Consider the following 25,015-nt stretch of genomic DNA (forward strand, 5'->3'; position numbering starts at 1 on the left):
GGTGTTTTAGTGGTAGTTATAACACTGTGTGTCGAGTGCTAAAAGACCATTCCTCTGTGACATATTCAAGTCACACGTTACTTTAGGTAGTCCAGCCTTCCGGTAACACTCCATGGCCTCTTTTATTAGACATAGGTGTGGGGTTTTACACATTTAGCAACTCTTACTTTCTCAAAATATCAGATAACAGATGTTATAAGATGCCAACAGCAATTAAACTGCGATCTCAGAAAGATTTTCACAAATGTTACCGCAGAATTGCAGAAAAATTGCGGAATTTGCCCCTTTTTATGAGTCAATACACTAATTTTCATTATTGGTATAATCGCTTTTCTATCGAATTTTGCACTTGGATTCAACTTTTCAAAAAGTGAGTTCGTATTTTGAGGGGGAAATGGTCATGTATTTATCAGTAGAGTTTTGACATTTTAGCCTCAGAATTTTGGTCATTTTACCGTAGAATGTTGATAATTTGCCCGCAGACTTCGTTGGGGACCGATGGGCCCTGGAGCAGACAGTGCAGGAGTGTCCACATGATCTTCCCACGTAATCCGGGTTTTAGACCAGAATTGTAAAATGGACATTTTTTCTTACCATGAACCACAAATGTATGCTGGTATCAATGATACAAAACAAGATTTTATATAAATATTTATTCGTATGTCAATAGGCAGTTTCACCAATATATGTACTTCACATGAACAATGAGGGTATGGCAATATCTCCCAGACATTCTACATCAGGCCATAATGTGGAGATACACACAATCATCGCGAACTTAAGGAAGTCCTGTTGATTTCCTACTGCATTACAATATTGCTTGGTACCGAGGTGACAAATGTTGAAACATATTAGAGCACTGTTCCGCAAAATGATCTTCGTGCTACGAAGATCAATGTTTCCCCGTAAGTCTATGTTAAAATACGATCATCTCAGCACCAAGACTGCTTAGTTGAAATGACAGTGGAGGATCTCAGGTCACAAGGTAGATTGAATAATTTCACAGAAATTTTCCAACCCACAAACAATCTCTGTTGCTGGTGAAGCAGCACTACACGTTCCTCAATGTTCCTTCTTGTAAAATGTACCTGGAAGTGTGCAGCCTGGAGATCCTCAACACTTCAGCATCAAATAGTTCATCATACACAACAGTCCTTGCATTCTTTCAGTCGATCTACATGAAATAGCACTTCCCATGCGTAACCATTCAGACTTTCAGACCATACATTCTACACCCCTTCTCAGGGCCTGGGATGATTCTATTTTTGAGTCAACAGCGTGAGAGTGAGTGACAACACATACATTGCATCCATTCAAGTTGTGCCCCTTTTGCAACAACATGGACTTCACAAATTCTACCCATTATGGGAATAGAACCAGCACTATCAGCTTAGTAAGTGAAATTTCAATATTGGCTTCACACATTCTACCTATTATGGGAATAGAACCCACACCATTAGCTAAATGCTAAATGAGTGAACGCTTGACCCACTTGGCTACCTCGGAGACCATGCAAGAGATGACCAGCATCTCCAGCTGTGTTCAGGTGACAGATCCTGTGATGATTCCTCCTTCTATCTACTTTGGTTTTTATTCCGATCCAAGACAAAGACTGCTCAACGAATAGCCATCAAAGTATTTGTCTGTTGTTTAACGCTGCAGTGAGCAATATTTCTAGCTATATGATGCAGCCTGTATGTAATCAAGTCTGAAGCAGACAATCCATTGATCCATATTGTGAGCAATGATCCATGCTATCGGTTATGATCCATGAAATCAACCAAGTCACTGAGTTTGACCAACTGATTCTTTGGGTTGACTCTTGTGGAGCCCTATTTTACCAGACCATCACAGTAGCAATCAGACAATCCTCCATCATGAGACATCAGAAGACCCTTGTGTGCCCAGGTTCAAGTGATGGAGAATGCCCCACTGCCTAGCAGCAAGTTGCGTCGAGTGAAGTGGAGGGTCAACACGGGTGTGCTCTTTGTCTTGTAGGTAGTTATAAGTAGACTTGGGCTGTCATTGCTGAAACAGAGAGTGAGAGAGAGAGTGAGTGAGTGAGTACTTGTGAGAGATTAACAGCTTTCAGTAATATTCCCTCAATATCACAGCAGGTCACAACACGAGGAGGCTTCACACATTGTACACAAGGGTTTCCGAGGAGACAAACGAACACTTTAATCCCAAGGCTACCCTACCATCCCAAAACTTCTAATTCAAAATTGGCACATTCAAGGCTAAGGCTGCACAGCAACAAAAAGGTATATGACAGTTAAATGGTCTCAATAGAGGATATCCTGCTCAAAAAGGTGATCACATCATTAACAATGAGCTGTGGTAACAGGTAAATTGGAATTATGGAGGTCCAAATCGATCAACATTTATCAAAGTTATCAGACAACAAGGGTCACAGTTTATGAGATAATCTATTACAACTTCAACATGTTATTGGGAAAATAAACTGCTAATAGGACAAGTAAATTAATCTCTGTTTGGAAAGTTGTGTGTATAAATATATACTGTATCAAAAAATTGGTATTGAAGTGGGACGTACACATGCAATGTGCTTGGAATGTTAGCGTCTGAGTCAGAGTCCAGCTCCTCGTAGACCTTCTTGATGTCCCACACTCGTACAGTGTTGTCTAGACTACCTGCAAATAACATCATCATGTTACCACGGAGCAGCACATAGAGATACTATGTTATGAATCTGGCTTAGAATAAGAACAGGAGCACCTACTGGGAAGAGCATGAGAGTTTGTGTGAGTGTGTTAGACGCTTTTAACAATATTCCAGTTATATCACGATGTGTCAGCGTAATGTGGGAGGAAGACCCGAAGTGATGCAGGTCTTTGACATTTACCAGGCACAGGCAGGAGCTGACAAACCTAGAAACATTTTGGGGCAAACCCCGGATTCAAACCCACAATCATAGCTTTCTGGCATGCCCAAAGGACGTAAATCTGCACACCAAATTGTGGCGTCTTAGACACCTGGGCCACCCGTGCCCCCAACAAGAGAGCTTACACACAGACTCTAACTGTTCATATCATGATGACTTATATAGTATGGTCAATTTGAAATGAACATAAATCTGATAGTACAATTTAGGAAGGACAGACGAGATTCTTTGTGGATGACCACTATTACCATTCGGTAGAGGTAAACACTGTGGCAGGTCATCTAACACTGGTGTTGCCATGTTTGTTTTATGAACCTATGGTCACCAGTGGTCACACCAGTGCACACAAAAAGCACAGACAGGAAGTTCCTGATACAGCATATTTTCTCCACAACTCACCTGATGAGAGGATGCCCCCGTCCCTGCTGAAGCAGAGGCAATACACACTGTCTGTGTGCCCCTTCATCTGTGCCAGCATCGTGCCACTAGCCAGCTCCCACAGTGTCACCACCTGGTCCACACCTACAACACACAAAGGTCAGGGATTGATCCATCTTCCCGAGGCAAGGTCGTTAACTGACTGTAAAAGTCCAGTTTCCACCCTTACCGAACTAGGGTTATTAGGATGAGTTATGTCCCTTCTATGTTCTTCCTAATGGCCAATCAGGTTCAAACAGGATGGCGGCACCCTGTCAAGACGATCTGATCGATATTCAAGACTGTTATCATTCTACAATGGGTCTTATCTCATGAAGTGCATCAACTTAAGCACCTTTATTAAAGACATGAAAATATTTGAAAAATATCTGTCGATGCCCAGTTGACGGCTCACATGCTCTGCAAATCCTGCAGTCGACCAAAATCAGTCGACGCTATGTTGTTTATGAACTGGATATTTTATAATATATTCTTAAATTCAGAGGTATTTTAACATTGCATTCGATTCAATAGTCTGTAATTCCTCTTCATCATATTTATTAGCCCAGTTATCAGTGGCCTTATGAAGATCCAGGTAAGAATTGGTCTTTTGCAATCCATGCTTGTAAGAGGAGACTAATGGGATCGGGTGGTCAAGCTTGCTGACTTGGTTGCCTCATGTCAGTGCATCCCAAGTGCTTAGAAGGATAATCACTACATCGTAAGGTCCAGACTCAATTACTGCCATAAAGGTAGAATATTGCTCAGTGTGGCATAAATCAAAAAACAAAAGTTATCAGTGAAATACAAGTCTCCCCTGTTAAACCATAATACCAATTATTAGTGATATCACTACAATAACAGGATTTTTGTCATTACAATTTGGGAATTCTAAATAATATTTGCTGCAGACATTGCTGCAGACATCGGCCTCTGAGCAGGTCTAGATGGTGCTTAGTCTCTGTTCCCATCCAGAATCCTTCATGGTAAAGAAATAACTACTCTCATCTACAAAGGAGGTGTACAGTTGGGACAAGGTATGACAAGGGCGATTTTTGCCACACACAATATTCATAATTTAAGAAATGAACAAAACTGTAACAAATCATTTTGACGGTTTTCAGACGTTTACTGGATTCAAGAACAGAGCACATGTCTCATTCAAGACATTCGACCGTGACAAACTCTGGACATTCGTGTGTGTACTGACTTTTGTAACAGAGCCTGTTACACATTGCTGCTGGCACATGTTTGACCTGATCTAGTGTGTTTAAATAAAAATGTCTTAATTATCCATTGATCACGTGAGGTTGTTTACTGATTTCACAATATAGTTCTGTTCGTACTGATTTCTGGGTTAACCTTAGCATGTCAACTTGGGAATCAACAAACACATGGTGAACAACTCAGCTTGGATCACAGATTTCCTTATAGCTAGATTTCATCTTGATGGACACAACTGCCTTCTTCACTCATTACCATGGTTACAGCCATGTACATCTGTCAGGCATTTGAACACATTGAACATGTCTCATAACATTAATACCAATATTTCAAAGTTGTACTCTCAATGTGACCAAACACATGATCCCTTGTCCGTTGTAGGGATTGTAAAGTTGGGCATGGTTGCTTCACAATGATGTTTAAAATGAAGGAAGCGTCAGATGCATGATATTTCAAGCCTCACAATGAAGCAAGGACAGATTTGGAATCAATGCAAAAATGTAGATGAGCACACACAGCTTCAATAATAAAGTGACATAAGGTGGAAAAGAAGATGGTGGGCAGCAATCTCAAACACTGTATTGGAGACATGTTTCCTCCGACTGCCATTCGCATAGTTCGAGAATGCAGAAATTAATCGAGAAGAATTTTTGCTGTAATGTTCTATTTGCTTACCTGATGAAGCCAAAGTGCGACCATCAGGGGAGAAACACAGGCAATGCACTGCTCCCTGGAACGAGAAAACAGACCGGGATCTTGTACACAAAACTTTCATATGAGTGCAATGAATTAATAAACGGTACCAAGGCACTTATTACAAACTAATACTGGTAAAAGGTACTGCACACTAAATCCAAGAGCTGTTGTCCACAAGAGTATCAAAACTATTTTCTGTGACGGTTTATCAAGACAACAGTTATATATTAGACTGAGACAGAGAGACAGATTGTGCTTACCTTGTGGCCTGACATGACTCTGACACAGTTTCCACTCTGGACGTCCCAGAGCCGCACCATCTTGTCACTGCTGCCCGTGGCAACGTAGTTGGAGTTTGGGTGAAACTGGACACTCTGTAATAGTCAGCATGGAAGTGAGAGAATGTTGTTGGCGATAATACAGGGACATCATGTGGCCTGTACCACACTGGCCACACCAACAAGTGGATGATAGTGAGAGCAACAGAGCACAGTGACACAGAATCAGACAGGAAACATGAGAGCCACCATGTTGATCACTCAAAACTGATCTTAAACACCCTTTACACAACTACTGGGTATTGGGAACCTTTTTTTTCTCCAGTTACTGTAACAAACACAATGGCTCTTTTCCGAGTCAGATTGGTTTGAAAATAATCGAGTCTGGACCAGACAATCCAGTGATTGACATCATGAGCATTGATCCACGCAATTGGGATATGACATGCATCAACTAAGTCAGCGAGCCTGACCTACCGATCCCGTTAGTCGCCTCTTACGACAAGCATAGTCCCCTATTACAGCAAGCATGGGTTTGGGTGAAGACCTATTCTACCCTGGACCTTCACGGGTCTCTCAGAGTCAGAGTCCTGGGGTCCTTGTGGTCTCTCATGGTATTTGAATCTAGGACCCCGAAATCTTAACTGTTAACATTAGGGTAAAGAAAAGGACCCCTTTACATGCTTAACTTTCATTTCAAACACTGACAGTGATGCACCAAGGTAACTATTGGACTATTCTACAAAATGTAGCGTAATTGTAAGAGTTTTGAACCAATGAAAACTTGAAATATAGATTTACTTGACTGGATAAATAACATTTTATTCACCATATGAGATGTGTGCAATAGGTCAAATGCCATTTTAGGTTGTTATCTGCAGGATCTCTATGACCCCACGTCTTGGTGCATTAATGCCTGTATAGACACTCATATCTAGTGTATACAAGCAAGCAAGCTGATCTTACATCCACATCAGAGAGGTGGCCTGCGAATACCCTGAGAGGCTGGTAGTGGTCAGTTGACCAGAGCCTGGCTGTCCGGTCATGTCCACAGGACACGAAGTAGTGGCCATGGGGACTGGAAAACAAAACACCAACACTGTCAGACAAAACACAAAACAGGAAGCATAAATAAAGATCAATATTCCAGCAACTGGACCATATGTGTTCTCATGTATGTGTGTGTTCAGCTCTGCACTAAGCATTCTTCCAGCAACTTGACAACAGCCTGTTTTAATCCAGAAACATCCAGTCATTGATATCATGAGCAATGATCCACACCATTGGGGTAGTTTGCACACACTTCACCAATTCACCAAGTCTGACCACCCGAATCATAAAGTCGCCTCTTACGACCAGCATAGGGTGCTGGGGACTGATTATGACCCTGTAATCCACATTCTACCCCTGGTCCCCATTGGGTGGGGTTGGTTTCTGACTGTGTACTTGAATGATCTTCATAAATGTCCCAGGTATTCTTTACAATGCATATTGTTTTACCTAAAACAAATCCCCAGTCAACATAACTGTGCATTATTAACTTAGAATGTGTCACAACAATAGGCGACAATTTTTGAAAACTTTCTGGGTTAGAATTGGTTCCTAGCAACCTATGTTGATCAAAAGAGGCATTTCATGGATTGGGTGGTCAGTTGTTGATCACTGTTCACAGTTGTGGATTATTTACGGTCTGACATCATTCTGCTGTGCAGTGCTAAACGACAAACTATACAAATTATACACTGTTATAAGTTCATAAGGCATAGTCATGTTGACTCTTGTTATTTCAAAATTATTGCCAACATATTTCTGTGGAAAATATTTCTTGTGAAGTTAAGATTTCATCAGCAGATTTGACAATTTACTTTGGCATTGTGCTAGAGGTTAAATACCATTACAGGTGAATGTGAGCAGATTGCCTACCTGAACTTCACATCCCACACAGGGTAGTTGTGGCCCTTGTAACACACCAGGTTGGTCCATGTCTGCAAACTCCACAGGCGAACTGAAAATGGTAGTGCAACAACATGCATATAATGTATAATGTAAATATATAATGTATTTATTGCAAAAGATGACAAATTCTACTTTGTTGTAGCTATCCAATTACATAAAATGAATTCAAGTACAGAAAGATGTTTTGTTTGTTTGTTTGTTTGTTGTTCCAACGCCACACCCAGCGATATTCCAGCCAAAGGCTGTCAATCTGCAAACAATCAAGTATGGACCAGACAATCAAGTGATAGACATCATGAGCATTGATCCACGCAATTTGAATATGATGTCATGCATCAACGATGTCAGCGAGCCTGACCACCCGATCTTGTAGGTCGCCACTTACAACAAACATGGGTTGGTGAAGACCAATCTCTAACCCGGATCTTCACGGAAAGAGACCAGCATGGGTTGGTGAAGACCAATCTCTAACCAGGATCTTCACGGAAAGAGACCAGCATGGGTTGGTGAAGACCAATCTCTAACCAGGATCTTCACGGAAAGAGACCAGCATGGGTTGGTGAAGACCAATCTCTAACCCGGATCTTCACGGAAAGAGACCAGCATGGGTTGGTGAAGACCAATCTCTAACCAGGATCTTCACGGAAAGAGACCAGCATGGGTTGGTGAAGACCAATCTCTAACCAGGATCTTCACGGAAAGAGACCAGCATGGGTTGGTGAAGACCAATCTCTAACCCGGATCTTCACGGAAAGAGACCAGCATGGGTTGGTGAAGACCAATCTCTAACCAGGATCTTCACGGAAAGAGACCAGCATGGGTTGGTGAAGACCAATCTCTAACCAGGATCTTCACGGAAAGAGACAAGCATGGGTTGGTGAAGACCAATTCTAACCCGGATCTTCACGGAAAGAGACAAGTATGAGTTGGTGAAGACCAATCTCTAACCAGGATCTTCACGGAAAGAGACCAGCATGGGTTGGTGAAGACCAATCTCTAACCCAGATCTTCACGGAAAGAGACAAGCATGGGTTGATGAAGACAAATTCTATACCAGATCTTCACGGAAAGAGACAAGCATGGGTTGATGAAGACAAATTCTATACCAGATCTTCACGGAAAGAGACCAGCATGGGTTGGTGAAGACCAATCTCTAACCCAGATCTTCACGGAAAGAGACAAGCATGGGTTGATGAAGACAAATTCTATACCAGATCTTCACGGAAAGAGACAAGCATGGGTTGATGAAGACAAATTCTATACCAGATCTTCACGGAAAGAGACCAGCATGGGTTGGTGAAGACCAATCTCTAACCCAGATCTTCACGGAAAGAGACAAGCATGGGTTGATGAAGACAAATTCTATACCAGATCTTCACAGAGATATTGAGGATGCAGTAAGTACAGGGCATCTACATAAAATGAATCCAAGTAAAGTAAGGGTGTAATAAGTAGTATTTCAGCAAACTTAGAACCATAGAAACAAACTGAATCTATACAATAAACTTGGAAGTAGACAAGCTGTGTGTGGGTGGGTGGGTGTGTGGGTGTGTGTGGGTGTGTCTGTGTTTGTGTCACTTCCTGCTACAATCATCTGCAAGGGCTGGCAGAGAAAGCGGTTGGGGTGCACACTGGTTCCATCAGCAGAGGCGGAGACAAGCTGTGTGTGGGTGTGTCTGTACTTGTGTTACTTCCTGCTACAATCAGCTGCAAGGGCTGGCAGGGAAGGGGTTTGGGGTACTCACTGGTTCCATCAGCAGAGGTGGAGACAAGCTGTGTGTGGGTGTGTCTGTACTTGTGTTACTTCCTGCTACAATCAGCTGCAAGGGCTGGCAGGGAAGGGGTTTGGGGTACTCACTGGTTCCATCAGCAGAGGCGGAGACAAGGTTGTGTGTGGGTGTGGGTGTGTCTGTACTTGTGTTACTTCCTGCTACAATCAGCTGCAAGAGCTGGCAGGGAGGGGGTTGGGGGTACTCACTGGTTCCATCAGCAGAGGCGGAGACAAGGTTGTGTGTGGGTGTGGGTGTGGGTGTGGGTGTGGGTGTGTCTGTACTTGTGTTACTTCCTGCTACAATCAGCTGCAAGAGCTGGCAGGGAGGGGGTTGGGGGTACTCACTGGTTTATCAGCAGAGGCGGAGACAAGGTTGTGTGTGGGTGTGGGTGTGGGTGTGGGTGTGGGTGTGGGTGTGGGTGTGTCTGTACTTGTGTTACTTCCTGCTACAATCAGCTGCAAGAGCTGGCAGGGAGGGGGTTGGGGGTACTCACTGGTTCCATCAGCAGAGGCGGAGACAAGGTTGTGTGTGGGTGTGGGTGTGGGTGTGGGTGTGGGTGTGGGTGTGGGTGTGGGTGTGGGTGTGGGTGTGTCTGTACTTGTGTTACTTCCTGCTACAATCAGCTGCAAGAGCTGGCAGGGAAGGGGTTGGGGGTACTCACTGGTTCCATCAGCAGAGGCGGAGACAAGGTTGTGTTTGTCTGGGCTGAAGCTGATGGAGTAGACAGGGCCATTGTGACCACATAGGGTCTTGATCTCTGTCGCTGACCGCTCGTCCATCATACGTTCCAGCACATCATCTGTACAAACACACAGCATGGTCACATACACAACTAAACGGTACATTCAGAAACCTACCCAGCATGTATAAAAGATGCTGCTAATTATAGATGAAAGATAGGCTACTCAAAAATTGAATGATAAAGCTCAAAATTTCAAGAACAAATTAACCTTTATGCATTTGACAAAACAAACTCAACCTCAAACTTAATTATCAAGTCAATTAAATAAAAATTATCATCCTCAATAGATGAAAATAGAATTCCAAATGTAATTTTTCTAAATTATAAATATGACAATGACCTTCATTTAAACCATTCCAAACCAATGTAAAAGCAAGATGATAAAGTCATTGACATCCACACCTCTTTTAAATATGTTTGTATGTTAATTAACAAAGCACTAAGCAATGTTTCAGCTATATTACCGGTATGGCAGCCTGAAGTAATTGAGTCTGGAGAAGACAATCCACTGAATCAATACATATAGAACGGTTTAAGAGTTAGAGCATGGTAACAAACTCAGCCCTTGTTTGAACCCAAGTCCAATTTGTTTCCTTGGAAACACAAAAAAAATAATTACAAACCATCCTGATTAACAAAAGGCACCAGTTCAAGCTCTGGAAAGAACATGATAGACATATGGAGTGAGGGATGAAAGCCTGTTTCTAGATCCTCTACAAAGAAATGAGCTACATACAAACAAATAAGGGCTAAATCAAACAGTTTTAAATAAATTATTATAATTCCATTCCCCACTTACCAGCCTCCTTGTCTATGATCTCGAGTTCCGTGGGAGTCTTCAGAGAGCGGAGTTTGTCAGGCGTGATGGACCAAACTCGGATGAAGGAATCATTGAAGCCCACACTGATGAGACTGGAGTCTTCTGACACCTCAATACACGTCACACTGCACAACACAGGGATGACAAGCATACACACAGAGTATACTGACACACTGACTGGGACCCTGTCTGCCTAAATGATTAGACAAACAGTGGTTGAAAGCTGTGATTGGACAACACTGAACAGTAAACAATTTACAGTAGTATTAATTTGTCCTCAGCATTATACCAAATCAAACTGTGCAATATTTTGTTTGTAAGAGTAGAATCACTCTTGCCAAACTAAAAGAGTACAAACACCAGAGAAGTTTGTAATAATTGTATCGCCCCAAACTCTTGAGATGTAGGCATGTTTTCTGATATTTATAATTAAGGACTGTACCTTATTTTGTGTCTTCCGCCTGTTGGCTAAAAACACAAAGCTCACACTGTCCAAACAAGCAGTCGAACAAGTTTAACTTACTAAAAGCATGCACAGTGAAAGAGTGGGTGGATAGTTTTGAGATCAAAGAACCATTTTAGTTCGGTGGATCAGCATCTAGCTGGCTCAGATCTGACTCAGGGTCCGTTTTCAGCTGTTGTAGGAATTGATATTGTAGGCCTCTATTTGATATTGTAGGTCTCTATTTGATATTGTTGGTTTCTATTTGATATTGTTGGTCTCTATTTGATATTGTTGGTCTCTATTTGATATTGTAGGTCTGTATTTGATATTGTAGGTCTCTATTTGATATTGTAGGCCTCTATTTGATATTGTAGGTCCCTATTTGATATTGTAGGTCTCTATTTGATATTGTTGGTCTCTATTTGATATTGTAGGCCTCTATTTGATATTGTAGGTCCCTATTTGATATTGTAGGTCTCTATTTGATATTGTTGGTCTCTATTTGATATTGTAGGTCTCTATTTGATATTGTAGGTCTCTATTTGATATTGTTGGTCACTATTTGATATTGTTGGTCTCTATTTGATATTGTTGGTCTCTATTTGATATTGTAGGTCTCTATTTGATATTGTAGGTCTCTTTTTGATATTGTAGGTCTCTATTTGATATTGTAGTGGAGTGTCCTAATGAGTTGAAATGATTAGCGACAGATTTGTCTCTTTGGTAGTTGATGTCGGCAAAGTGTTCTTTGAGTCTAATGCAGAAGTGCCGTCTTGTTTACACAAGAGTCTGATGAGAGTGATCCAGCTCGAAACTAGTCACTGCTAATAGAGATTACTCTTGGGTGTTAGCCCTACACCTTATATTTACTGATGTTATCATTACAAACTGGGACATGGTTGAACTGACAACTCACAAGGCAATGGGGAATATGCACATGCAGTAGTTGATGTCATTACACCCTGGGTGTACACAAAGATAAGTCTTGTCTGTTGTTTTACATCACACACAACATATTCAGACTTCATGTCTGTAGGCTGTAAATAACCACGTAGTCGGGGAGCGAGTATATGCAATCAACAAAGTAAGCCAGCCTGACCACCCGATCCATCAAGTCACATTGTATAACACACCATTCTAACCTAGAATCCCAACAGGAGAAAATTCAAGGGGGACGCTAGGGTTCTGGACCACCCGGCTATATTTGAATCTAGGAACCCATTAAATTACTTTTTTAGTCTAAGCCTTAGGCCTATTTCAATGACACATTGACTTTCCTTCTTATTTCGAACATTGCAAAGGGTGCGCTTGTTGGGCTACTGTTGTCCAGGTGTGTGTTTGTGAATGCTGCTAACACCATAGTCAGACATTTCACAACTGGGCAAGGCCAACCAATTACTGGAAGTAGAAGCATGGAAACAAGCAATCACACTTTACAACCAAACAGGTCACAGAACATCACCACTAGAACCTTATGTTACTTGACTCTTACGCAAACACAAGGTACTGTATATCGTCGTCTATAGAGCACCCCACCTGTAAGGCGACCCCCTTGTAAAAACCTTCAAATCTTCAAAACCCTGAATCCCCCCAGTCTTCCGGATGCATGGTACTTATCATTACCATTCCAAACTGGCTTCAACAGGAAATACAGCTTGAGTAATATCAAGTGATACCTCGGTTACCATGACGTCATTATCAAATTACATTACTCATCTTTCTGCCACTGAAGCTGGTTAGCTGTAGTTTTTACAACCAAGACACTGATTCTTACAGTTTACAAACTGAAAAAGTTGATTGAAAAGGAATGATTTTGGATGATAAACATAATCTCACACAGGTGTCTCTTTTTTTATGTGCAATATATCAACAGTCATTGGTAAAAGTCTTAAACTCCTCAGCAAACCTCTTTTATTGACTCACGTTGATATATTTAATGTAAAAAGACACTTGGGTGAGTTTCTCTATATCATTACATCACATGTTATACCAACATTGCCTAGATCTACTTCCTACTGTGTCCGGCTGTACTACTGGGCTAGGAGGTCACTTACCCCTGACAGGAGTTGAGCAGTGTATAGAAACACACTGACGGCATATGGTCTCGATCTACTTTCACTCTCTTCATGGCTTCTCGGAATGCATTGATTTTCTCGATCTTATCCATGTCTTTTCTGAAAGAGAGAAACACAAAGTCACATCTTTTTCTTATTTTTTTCTTATCACCAACAACACCAGATTCATACATATCCTGACAAACAGCTCATAACTCTCTGTATATATAAAAAATATATGATTCAAATGTATCAACATGATCAAAAGGTTTATACTCTTTTATCACGGAACTGAAAATAACTAAAAGGAAGTAGGCAAAAATGAAGGTTTACGTAACATTAAACTTACAGTTCGGGCAGTGGTATTCTTGTGTTGGATGGAGCATTGGGATCATTTTTGGACTTCTTCATCAACAGAGGGTCTTTTTTTGGTTTCTTTTTCTGAAAAAATGAATAATCCCTTTAAGTTTCACATCTTACATGAATTTCAGAATAAAACTGTAACACGCTGGTAAAGCGCTGACATATATACAGTTGATCGTAATGAGGGTAAATCTTGAATACAAGCCCGAGGTACAGGAATTCTTTACTGGCATGATGCAATTGCTGCACTAAGAGTACAGGGTTTAATAGATCAATGTGCTGTGTTTCCCACATGCCCTAAAAGTTACAAGACAACCAATCGGATGCAGCCTTATAATGATTATAAGAGTTATACAAAACAAAGAATGTATGCATCCTACCTTTGGCTTGTCCCCCTCCCCCTCTGTGGTGTCCTCGTCCTCTTCCAGGGGGATGTTGAGATCTGGCTCCTTCAGCAACCCATAGTACACCTTGACCTTGTTGGCTGGAGCATCAGAGGGGAGTAATGACACAGTGTCGACATCTTGGTACAGTATTAACATCAAGATACAGTGCTGACATCAAGATACAGTGTCAACATCTTGGTACAGTATTAACATCAAGATACAGTGCTGACATCAAGATACAGTGCTGACATCATGATACAGTGTCAACATCTTGGTACAGTATTAACATCAAGGAACAGTGCTGACATCATGATACAGTGTCAACATCTTGGTACAGTATTAACATCAAGATACAGTGCTGACATCAAGATACAGTGCTGATATCATGACACAGTGTCAACATCTTGGTACAGTATTAACATCAAGATACAGTGCTGACATCAAGATACAGTGCTGATATCATGACACAGTGTCAACATCTTGGTACAGTATTAACATCAAGATACAGTGCTGACATCAAGATACAGTGCTGATATCATGACACAGTGTCAACATCTTGGTACAGTATTAACATCAAGATACAGTGCTGACATCAAGATACAGTGCTGACATCAAGATACAGTGCTGATATCATGACACAGTGTCAACATCTTGGTACAGTATTAACATCAAGATACAGTGCTGACATCTGGATACAGTGCTGACATCATGATACAGTGTCAACGTCTTGATACAGTGTTACCATCAACATACAGTGTTAACATCAAGATACAGTGCTGACATCATGATACAGTGTCAACGTCTTGATACAGTGTTAACATCAAGATACAGTGCTGACATCAAGATACAGTCCTGACATCAAGATACAGTGCTGACATCATGACACAGTGTCAACATCTTGGTACAGTATTAACATCAAGATACAGTGCTGACATCATGACACAGTGTCAACATCTTGGTACAGTATTAACATCAAGATACAGTGCTAACATCAAGATACAGTGCTGACATCATGACACAGTGTCAACATCTTGGTACAGTATTAACATCAAGATACAGTGCTGACATCTGGATACAGTGCTGACATCACGATACAGTGTTAACATCAAGATACAGTGCTGACATCATGATACAGTGTCAACGTCTTGATACAGTGTTACCATCAACATACAGTGTTAACATCAAGATACAGTGCTGACATCATGATACAGTGTCAACGTCTTGATACAGTGTTAACATCAAGATACAGTGCTGACATCATGATACAGTGTCAACGTCATGATACAGTGTTAACATCAAGACACAGTGTTACCATCAAGATACAGTGCTGACATCATGATACTGTCTCAATGTCTTGATACAGTGTTAACATCAAGATACATTGTCAACGTCTTGATACAGTGTTAACATCAAGATACAGTGCTGACATCATGATACAGTGTCAACGTCTTGATACAGTGTTAACATCAAGATACAGTGCTGACATCATGATACAGTGTCAACGTCATGATACAGTGTTAACATCAAGACACAGTGATAACATCAAGATACAGTGGAGAGTGAGTGAGTGAGTATGGTTTTACGCCGCTTTTAGCAGTGTCAACGTCTTGATACAGTGTTCACATCATGATACAGTGATACATGATACGCTTTTAGCAATATTCCAGCAATATCACGGCGGGGGACACCAGAAATGGGCTTCACACATTGTACCCATATCGGGAATCGAACCCGGGTTTTCGGCGTGACGAGCGAACGCTTTAACCACTAGGCTACCCGACCGCCCCTATACAGTGCAGAGAAAACTAGAAATCATTTGGGCCATCAAAACACAGTGAGTTATACATACAAGATAAAATTTGTTACAAAGGTTGCATTGTCTTGAACATCAAGTTAACAGGGTTCAAGTTTAAAAAGGTTTCAATGTAATTATGAACATGGTGGTCGACTGCATGAGCACCCATCTGCTCCTGGAATCCCCTGGGGTTACTGTTACTGAATACATGTTGGATTCATCCCATTTGTGAGTATCAGTACAGTGAGAATGACCAACCTTCCCGGTCCGACTCCCCCAGCAGACCCCCACTGGACGCATCAATCTGCTGCTTGTTGCGGGGGATCCCATCAAACACTGAAACAAGGCAGTAAATCATACACTGTCGACAACAATAACATCACTCTGGCTGATCGTGAGCACCTCCACACAAGTTCTACATATTTTTTGTCATGAAGAGATCAACAGTCAACTTTAGCCAGCATGAGTTGTCTCCCTTCTTCAAGCTTATTCCGATTTCTTAACCTTGAGAACATCACTTCTGCAGATGAAATACTTCTGTCATAAATCCCCTAAAAACTCAAAATCATCACTTTGAGGGAAATGACTAAATTACTTAAGATAAATGGTAGAGCTTTAGCTATCACAATTTCAATAAATAACAAAATAATTGAAGAACCTTCATCATTGAATATGTGAAGTGTTAAGTAATAACCATGACAGTGAGATTAACAATCAGCATGTTCAGGGATCTATAGACAATAATTCTTCAATCAGAAAAAATACAAAAGTATAGCAAAAGCACTAAATAAGCACATTTTCATTAACCATCTTGCTTGCTTGGTGCGCTGCATGTCAGAATTTGTCAACATTTTCAAAATTTATTGGCAGTTGTAAATACATGTCTTCCTGTTTAAAGTGTTACAGTTTGATTGAATAATATTGTTTGTTTTCTCCACAAGCTTAAGTTCTCCTGCTTGATTTCACACAATCCTCTGAACATAACTGAGCAGTTTATTGTATTCACCTCAACTGCTGTTACTGTACCGGGCATGTTTACTACAGGGGCGAGCAGTGTATTGTTATGCTTGTAATTATAAGGTTACCAAGACAGATGTCGTCCTACACGGTTACGGTAGAATGAGATGGATCTACATCTTATATTAATAAATGTATAAACTGCTTGATCAACATATATCACAAACTTACCACAATTAAAGAAATATTTGGTTAGAAGCACTAAATCTAGAGCTCAAAAACATTACTGGGAGCTTTGTTAAGAAAGTCAGTGTTTCCGACATGTTGAGGGAACTTGATGTGATCATAAACTCCAATATGTCCAGATAATACTGTGTCACTTTATTTATGCTAACAAGGGACACTCACACATTTTGTATAAATTTCATGCTTGCACTTATTTCATGATTTACAGTATTTCCATTTGGTCAGACACTTGATATTGACAATGCCCCATGCTCTGATTCAATCTGAAGTCCAGGTCAAGATGTTGTAATTAGAGCCGGGTGTGGAATTCAGACATTTTCTCCTTGTAATAAGATTCAGCTAGATTGATTTACATCCCATAATTAAAAATGTTCATGACAACAACGAAAGTGATGTTTGAATGACTTGAATGAAACTTGCTTGACATCCACTGTGCCTAGTCCCCCTTTAATGGTGTTTTGTCAAATATTTAGCCAGAACAGAAGGTAGGTAGCTGACCGTCTATGAAGAGATGTTCCTGGATGATGTTGAGAAGCCGAGAGAGTTGTTTCTCCTGTAGGTGGCGCTTGAGGTGTGTGTAGGAGTCACGTGACATCCGGATGACGAACTTGCTGGATCTGTGTCACACATTTGCAACATCTCATTTACAAATGAATTTGCATTTTTGTTAAACTTCTAAGCCTGGTAATATTTGAAGGCACATATAACCACCAACCAAGTAACCATTTAGCCATACATTTGGTATAGACACTATCTATCTTTACTTGTTGTTTAATGCCATACTCAGCAATATTCAAGCTATATGACAGTGGCCTGGAAATAATTAAGTTTGGGCCAGACAATCCAGTGATTGACATTATGAGCAACGATCCTTGCCGACGGGGCCAATACGACACTCCATCAACAAAGTCAAAGAGTCTGAACACCTGAATTATCAGGCTGCCTCCTAGGACCAACGTAGAATGCAAGGGCCTGTTCTAACCTGGATATGATGGTCACACCCTTACAAGTTTACAAATAAAACTGTACAACACATAAAATGGAGGCCGGCAACATACTTGAAGTTATCCATCAGCTGGTTGCCGGCCATGTGCTCCTTCTTGTACACAGTAGACAGCTTCATCAGGTCCTCCTTGTAATACTCCTCCTGGTCCAGCGAGAACTTTCCAAAGAAGTTCTTCGCTGAATTACAAAGATATTTCCAATTAGGTTGTTTGTTTGTTGTATAAGGCCAATCTCAACAATGTTGGTCTGTAAATAATTGAGGCTGGACCAGACAATAAAGTGATTGATATCGTAAGCATCGACCCACGCAAATGAGATACAATCAATCAAGTCAGGGGGTCTGACTGCCTGATCCCATTAGTTGCCTCTTACAACCAGCATGGTCATCTCTTACAGCAAGCATGGGCTGCTGAAGACCTATTCTAACCTGGATCTTAAACAGTGGATTAAGATAAGGTTAAGAGGCAAATACAGATCATGCTTCTGTTCATGTACTAGAAGCTGATCCCTCAAACAGTGGTACTAGGCCCTGTTCCACAAAGTGATCGTGGCACTACAACTGCTATAAATTGATGTTAAAGTATAGCTGTTCACGCTAATATCGGTTTGTGGGATAGGGCCAAGGACATCAGTAGTCAGCTATCATTAACGACAAGTGTTAAGGCACCTATAACAGTGTTTTAGTTGATGTATCAGGGAAGCTGACTGTGTCTCAGGTCATAGATTTTTACCACTCTGGCGTGACCCGTAATGGAAAGATTGGACATCCTCAGTTCTTTGTTTAGCGTTAGCGATAACTAAGACCTGATTTTAATGAGACTGAACCACAACCGACACAGCTGCAATTTGCCAGTTAAACTAAGGGGAGATAACCACAAGCCTACCCAAACGTTCATGGTCATTGTAGACAAGCTCCAGATACATGTGTACAAATACTGGATACAAGATGGTTGCCAACTCCACCTGAAAACATAAACATACAGCAACTAAAAAACACTGCAGACATTATGGACATATAAAGAAAGAGCTTATTACACTCGCATGTGTGTCATTCTGATTGTACGAAACGAGTGATAGAATTCTTGTATTTCCCAAGAGAGAGTGAGGGTAATACATAATTCTTACACACTTTGTGAATGAATTGTTTGATAGGCATTAGTAAGAAGTTGAAGGACGACAGAGTAGACACAATTTATGGATAACAACTTCTTTAATACTGTAATAGCAACGTTTCAGTACAGATCCTTATACCGTTGTCAAGCAAGGTTGAATGAGGGACATTGTACAGAACATTTATAGTAGGTTGATTATTAACAGTAGAGGATTAACAATAACAACAATTGTATACATGAGTGGGATAACATGAGTAGGTAATGACAACAGAAGGATAATACTGTCACAACACGATGGACAGAGAACACATAGGTGGAAGCCAATTAAACAGGATAAGTGATTATTGCTTAATGAGTTCTTAGCAGGCGGATGGGATGAAATAGCCTTGACAGCCATCAAATCAGACAGTAAATCAGTCATCTGGGACCATATCAGCAACTGTCCTAATCACAATATCATCTGGGACAATGTCCAAATCCTCTCCAACAACCTGCATGATTTCACTAAAAGAAAACTGACCCCCAAATAATGACCCAAATGAAACAAATACTGTGAGGTGAATTAAGTGCGAAAAAAGTGAGTGGTCTTTGCTCGCGTTGATTAAACATCCCATTTATATCTCAAAATGACTATGAAACAATAAGACGGCCTCACTTCACTTGTAACAAGTATATAACAATGCCATTGAAACACTAGAACTTACATAATGGACAACCTGTGAATTGTCACTGCTGGGGTCAAGAGTTATGTCCCTTTAACTTCCTTAATGCCAGTCAGAATTAACAAAAAATTATCTGTTAGGAAAACACTATGTATTGTTTTTACGGAAGTACTATACACAGCGCTAACAAGCGGTGCTATCAGCTGTTTGATTGAATTAAGGTAAGGATGGGATTAGGTTGGATTAAGGTAAGGATTCTGTAAACAGCACAGAAGCCATTTCCTCTATATACACTAGTAATTCCACTGGGGCTGGCTGGGTGGTCGCATTCATTTGGAGATGCATTCATTTCAAGATTTACAGTAATCCCACGAAACTAACAGCAGAATGTTACCTTGTGTACATCAAGACAAGAATCAATGAAGGCTTTGATATCAGTGTACAGATCTTCATAGATGCTGGGATCGTCATCACTGAAACAAGTAATTTACATCATCAAATGTAACATGAGTGTACAGATCTTCATAGATGCTGGGATCGTCATCACTAAAACAAGTAATTTACATCATCAAATGTAACATGAGTGTACAGATCTTCATAGATGCTGGGATCGTCATCACTAGGATAAATATCATCACAGGGAGAGACAAGTAGTTTTTTTCAAGTGTGCCATAGGGAGCTCCTAAGGATGTTTATATATGCCCTTTGAGATGCTAGTATGCGAAGCAAAACAAAACTGATTAAACTGCATCATTTATTCCAGGGATTTCAGAGAGTAAATCAGCCTATAAGTAGAATTTTCAAATAGCAATCATGAATAGATATATTGAAAAGTAATTTGAAATTTCTCAAGAAATTCAAACTTTCTGATGTTTGACGAGTCCATCAATAAAAGTTGGGAGGGGTGAAGGATGTAGCCAAGGACTGTAAACACAGCCGTGTCTTGGAGGGTAATGTAGACAGATGTCCTACATTAATATACAGAATGCATGCAAGATAGTTATAAAAATGAAGAAATGAAAAGAATGTAATAGAAGTTAAATAGATTCAACATTCAAATACTGGGATTCTAAAGCAGATTTGATATAGTAAAAGAAAATACATACTCAAAGTTTATTGTTAGAGTGTAATGTAGATATTTTGTAGTTATTGACAATATCCAATTATTTGAATGTTTTTTCAACCATTGTTAGGAAAATATCCTGCACAATTTTTTTATCATTTCTTTACTCCACTAAACTTACATTAGAAGTGCCATTCGATGACAAACGGCACATGCCTACACAGCCACATGGCCAAAGCACAGATCTCTACCAGGCTCCTATTGCAGTCACCCCTCCACTTGGTAGGCATGGGCTAGGCTAACAATATTCTCCCATGGGTGAATTACTTGGGCCTTTAAGGGAATGATTATACAGTCGTGCCTCGTTTATACGGACACTTGCGTCATTTCACAATTCATCCGTATAAACGAATTTCCATATAACTGAAACCAGCTTCTTACTGGAAGAGTTACTTCCCTTCAATTATGCAACTCATGACAGATGACAGAGCAAACAGATACATCCACTCAATCTTTATTCATTAACGGGGACATTACGACTTGTCATGTCACACAACCAAAGATATAATGCATCTTCCATCTTCTGGTGTTTTGCTACATGGGTTCGTGATAAGTCATTTGAATTTTCCGGGAGATTTAGCCACTTCTGTTTGTCTTTTAAAATGTCACCAATTGTCGATTTTCCTATGGTATGTCCAAATTCAGTGCCATAATGCTTACTGATGGTTTCAAAACTTGCTGACGGGTGTTTTTCCTTAAACAGACAAATTTCCCTTTTTTCGTGTGCTGTAACTTACGTTTCGCTGGTTGACAGGCCATACTCACAATTTGAAGTCACAACTTTGACCTCTGACCTCCACAGACGCCATATTTATCGAAAGGGATTACATGTACAATAAACAAGCTCGTCTCAAACGTAACTCAGTGTCACTTGGTTAATTGACTTCTCACGAATCAAAGGATTCAACCAGCGGAAGGATTACCACCAGCGGAAGTGTATTGTCCGGGTAAGTGAGACAGTTTTGTGTGCATTTCAGTGTTTTGTGTATGAAAATGACCATCCGGTTCCGGAAACTGAATTTCCGTATATATACGGGTAAATTTATATAGTAATTATTTCATTTTGAAATGAAAATCCGGATATCTGAAGACTGTATAAGCGGGGCACGACTGAACCAGTATTTCCTTCAATGACTGTGTGACAGTGTCCGACATTCCCATCTATATTCTACATTTTGATAATAATGCATGTTGGTTTAAAACCTATTTCTATCCCATTAAAACAAACTGTAAACACAGTTACTATCACGATCATGGATAGTGTTACTTAAAAGTTCAGCATGAAGGCAAATCACTCAAACTTAAAAACTATACACTGACACAATGTCATCAGTTGCTTCAAGTGAAGTATGATCATTGATGGAATAGCGAGAATTGTCAACACAGTTCCTATCAGCATGCTTAATACTATATCAAACTGATCACGTATTATGTACACGTTTTAAGAGAGACTAAACTGTACATATATTGGTATAGCACATACAAATTTGAAATGAATGAATGGAAAAAACTACCAACCTCTTGTAAGCTGCTAAAGCATGAGAGACTTCTGAAGCGCTTGGCCCACTGTCTTCTGTCTTGTACTCTTCATCACTGACTTTGGCTTCTTTCTTTAGCAAAGTCTCTGTTTCCTAGAACAAGACATAAATTAGATACCCAACCCATATCTGTGGAATAATCTACCTTTGAATATTTGCTCAATTCAGGAACTTGCAAACTCTAAGAATAAACTGAAAACACATCTTTTTGAGTAGGCCTATGACGTGGAGAGATTTGATCAATTTGTCTGTCATGACATTACTCAGACTCAAAGCACTGATTACACTAGTTAACAAAGCACTAGTTAACCATGTTAACTGGATATCAATGCCTCACAAATGAATAGTTATATTAAACATAATATATCATGAAGTTATCTTTGCATAAGGACTACTGGTGTATGTAGTACTGGACCTGTTTCACAAAGTGACCATAGCAGTAGCAGCTCTACGACTGTGGCAGATCTATGTAGGGTATTAGAGTGAGCCCATTTGTGGAACTACAATCACTTTGTGAAATTGGGCAATGTTCTATTATTGAAACAACCTATAAACAGTGGTCAAATGTAACAAATGCTATATTTGGGATTAAACTTTCTTAGTAAAGTACAGATTGTAGTACGTTTCAGGTTGAGTCCCTTTCAGGATTAGACCCACACTCCAGAGTGAGACACCTAATCACCAGCACACAAAGTCAGTGATCTAAACCATCAGTCACCGAGGCTTCCACAAAAGTGAAAGTCTGACAACTGGTAGTCTAGATCACAGACTTTGTGTACCCCTCTGACAATTGTAAATGGGCACGGCTCCCATAGCTTTTGGCCGAGTGGGTTAGATCCTTTCATCATGTTCATGTCAATGAATTCCAAACTACATTAGGTGAAAAACTTTGAGATGTTTTGTCGATATACAAGTTGTATGGACGTGTTCAAAACCAATAGCAAATCATTACGATACAAGACAGTAGCGGTACACATGACAAACGCCCAGTACTCTGAGTGCAGCATTGAAATCTAGTGTGGCGTCCCGACTTGATCATAGACATAAAATCATTATGATTAATAAGGATTATCGACATGACAGTCGCAAGATGGGACCACATAGCACATAAATGAGTCTGATAGACAGCATAACAGTTTAGAAAGCTGTCATACCCGACATCAACATTTATTCCGTTGTATGCGCGCCACAACCTCGACATGTCAGCTGATCATAGTGTCCTTGTTCTCAAAAGACTGGTGTTTTGTCGGAAGTAGGCTACATATTAGCGAATGTAACTTGCTCTTACGGGCACATAATGGTAAACAGAGCATGCAAAAAAATACCTAACATTTGAAAGATAATATATACCTTTAGATTGTGTTTCTTGAGAAATTGCAACACTGCGAGTAACGTCTGTTTTTCGGATATATCAACTTTAGCGTCCTCCATACTTGCCGGGTCCGCCATTTGGTAAGCACTCTTTTACTTCCGGTCGGTACGGAGTAAATACAAACGTGCGTGTTTGTATTTGAGGGCGAATAGAATTGCCATCCTAATATCTGCATTGCCTATTTTAAATAAACTAAATGGACGTAGTGATTATTTCAAGTTTTTTAAAATTCCAAAAATAAACGCTGGAAATTGGATATCATATTTTCCAAACACATACTATTATATATACCAGAGACCATTTACCGATATATCGGTATATGGTCTCTGTATATACAAACAATCCTGAGTTACAAATCGATGGATGGAACAGTTGTCGTGTCAGGATTTATTATTTAAAGGTTGATTACGATTCTTTGTTTGTTAGTGTTGGGGATGATTTGAGTTACTTTGGATTTCCCTTCCACACCGGGATAAAACTCAAATGTCTGTACATCAAGCGTGAAATCTAAATCACTAAAACTTATAGGTCAGCAAATTGCCACAAGTTGTCCCATACCATAACTGATCTCTGGTTGTGTGAAAGGATCGTTTTAGTTTTTGAGATTATACTTAAACACCGACCGTTGTTGGGGAGGGTGTGAATGCACGGGAACTCGTTATTGGTCGGTAAATAAAAATATATACCCCCTATTCCCTTCTTACATAGAGGGGGTATATATTTTTATTTACTGACCAATAACGAGTTCCTGTGGGTGAATGGTGCTGACAAACCAAGAAACATAATCTCAGATTCGAACCCACGATCACAGGTTTCTGGCACGTCTAAGAGACGCAACTCTGCACATCGACTGTGCGGGGCCTTGTTCTACTGGGCCACCCATGTCCCGGATGAATGAAGGAAGCACCATAGCGTTATTCAATATGTAATGTGGAGACGTGTGGGGGGACTGGAGTTGTGTTTGTAGGTGCATTTCAAAACAATATATATTTGTTTTGTTTGGTATGTCATTTATTTTACCTTGTTGGCTTGTTTAAAAGAGAGAGAGAGAGAGAGAGAGAGAGAGAGAGAGAGAGAGAGAGATAGCTTGTTTGTGGAAAAACATAGAAATGATATACAAGATATATTTATGGGACATCTACCTACA

The 25,015-nt window shown here is 40.3% G+C and overlaps 1 protein-coding gene across 1 annotated transcript; it reads right to left on the reverse strand.

The window, feature by feature from the left end:
- Positions 1 to 638: 638 nt before the first annotated feature.
- Positions 639 to 23,966, reverse strand: LOC124143020 (transcription initiation factor TFIID subunit 5-like). Its single transcript, XM_046511803.2, has 19 exons — positions 23,847 to 23,966; positions 22,477 to 22,589; positions 20,230 to 20,308; positions 18,946 to 19,024; positions 18,115 to 18,238; positions 17,555 to 17,673; positions 16,112 to 16,189; positions 14,053 to 14,156; positions 13,659 to 13,750; positions 13,310 to 13,429; positions 10,790 to 10,935; positions 9,910 to 10,047; positions 7,444 to 7,525; positions 6,487 to 6,598; positions 5,503 to 5,616; positions 5,222 to 5,276; positions 3,305 to 3,427; positions 2,558 to 2,654; positions 639 to 2,028 (listed from the first exon to the last, which is right to left on the reverse strand). Exons 1-19 carry the CDS (start codon positions 23,943 to 23,945, stop codon positions 1,911 to 1,913), a joined length of 1,992 nt encoding a protein of 663 aa, XP_046367759.1. The 5' UTR covers positions 23,946 to 23,966; the 3' UTR covers positions 639 to 1,910.
- Between the last annotated feature and the right edge of the window lie 1,049 nt (positions 23,967 to 25,015).

The sequence above is a fragment of the Haliotis rufescens genome, unplaced genomic scaffold (assembly GCF_023055435.1).
Source record: "Haliotis rufescens isolate VD_foot unplaced genomic scaffold, xgHalRufe1.0.p SCAF_4, whole genome shotgun sequence".
In the NCBI taxonomy this organism is placed as follows: domain Eukaryota; kingdom Metazoa; phylum Mollusca; class Gastropoda; order Lepetellida; family Haliotidae; genus Haliotis; species Haliotis rufescens.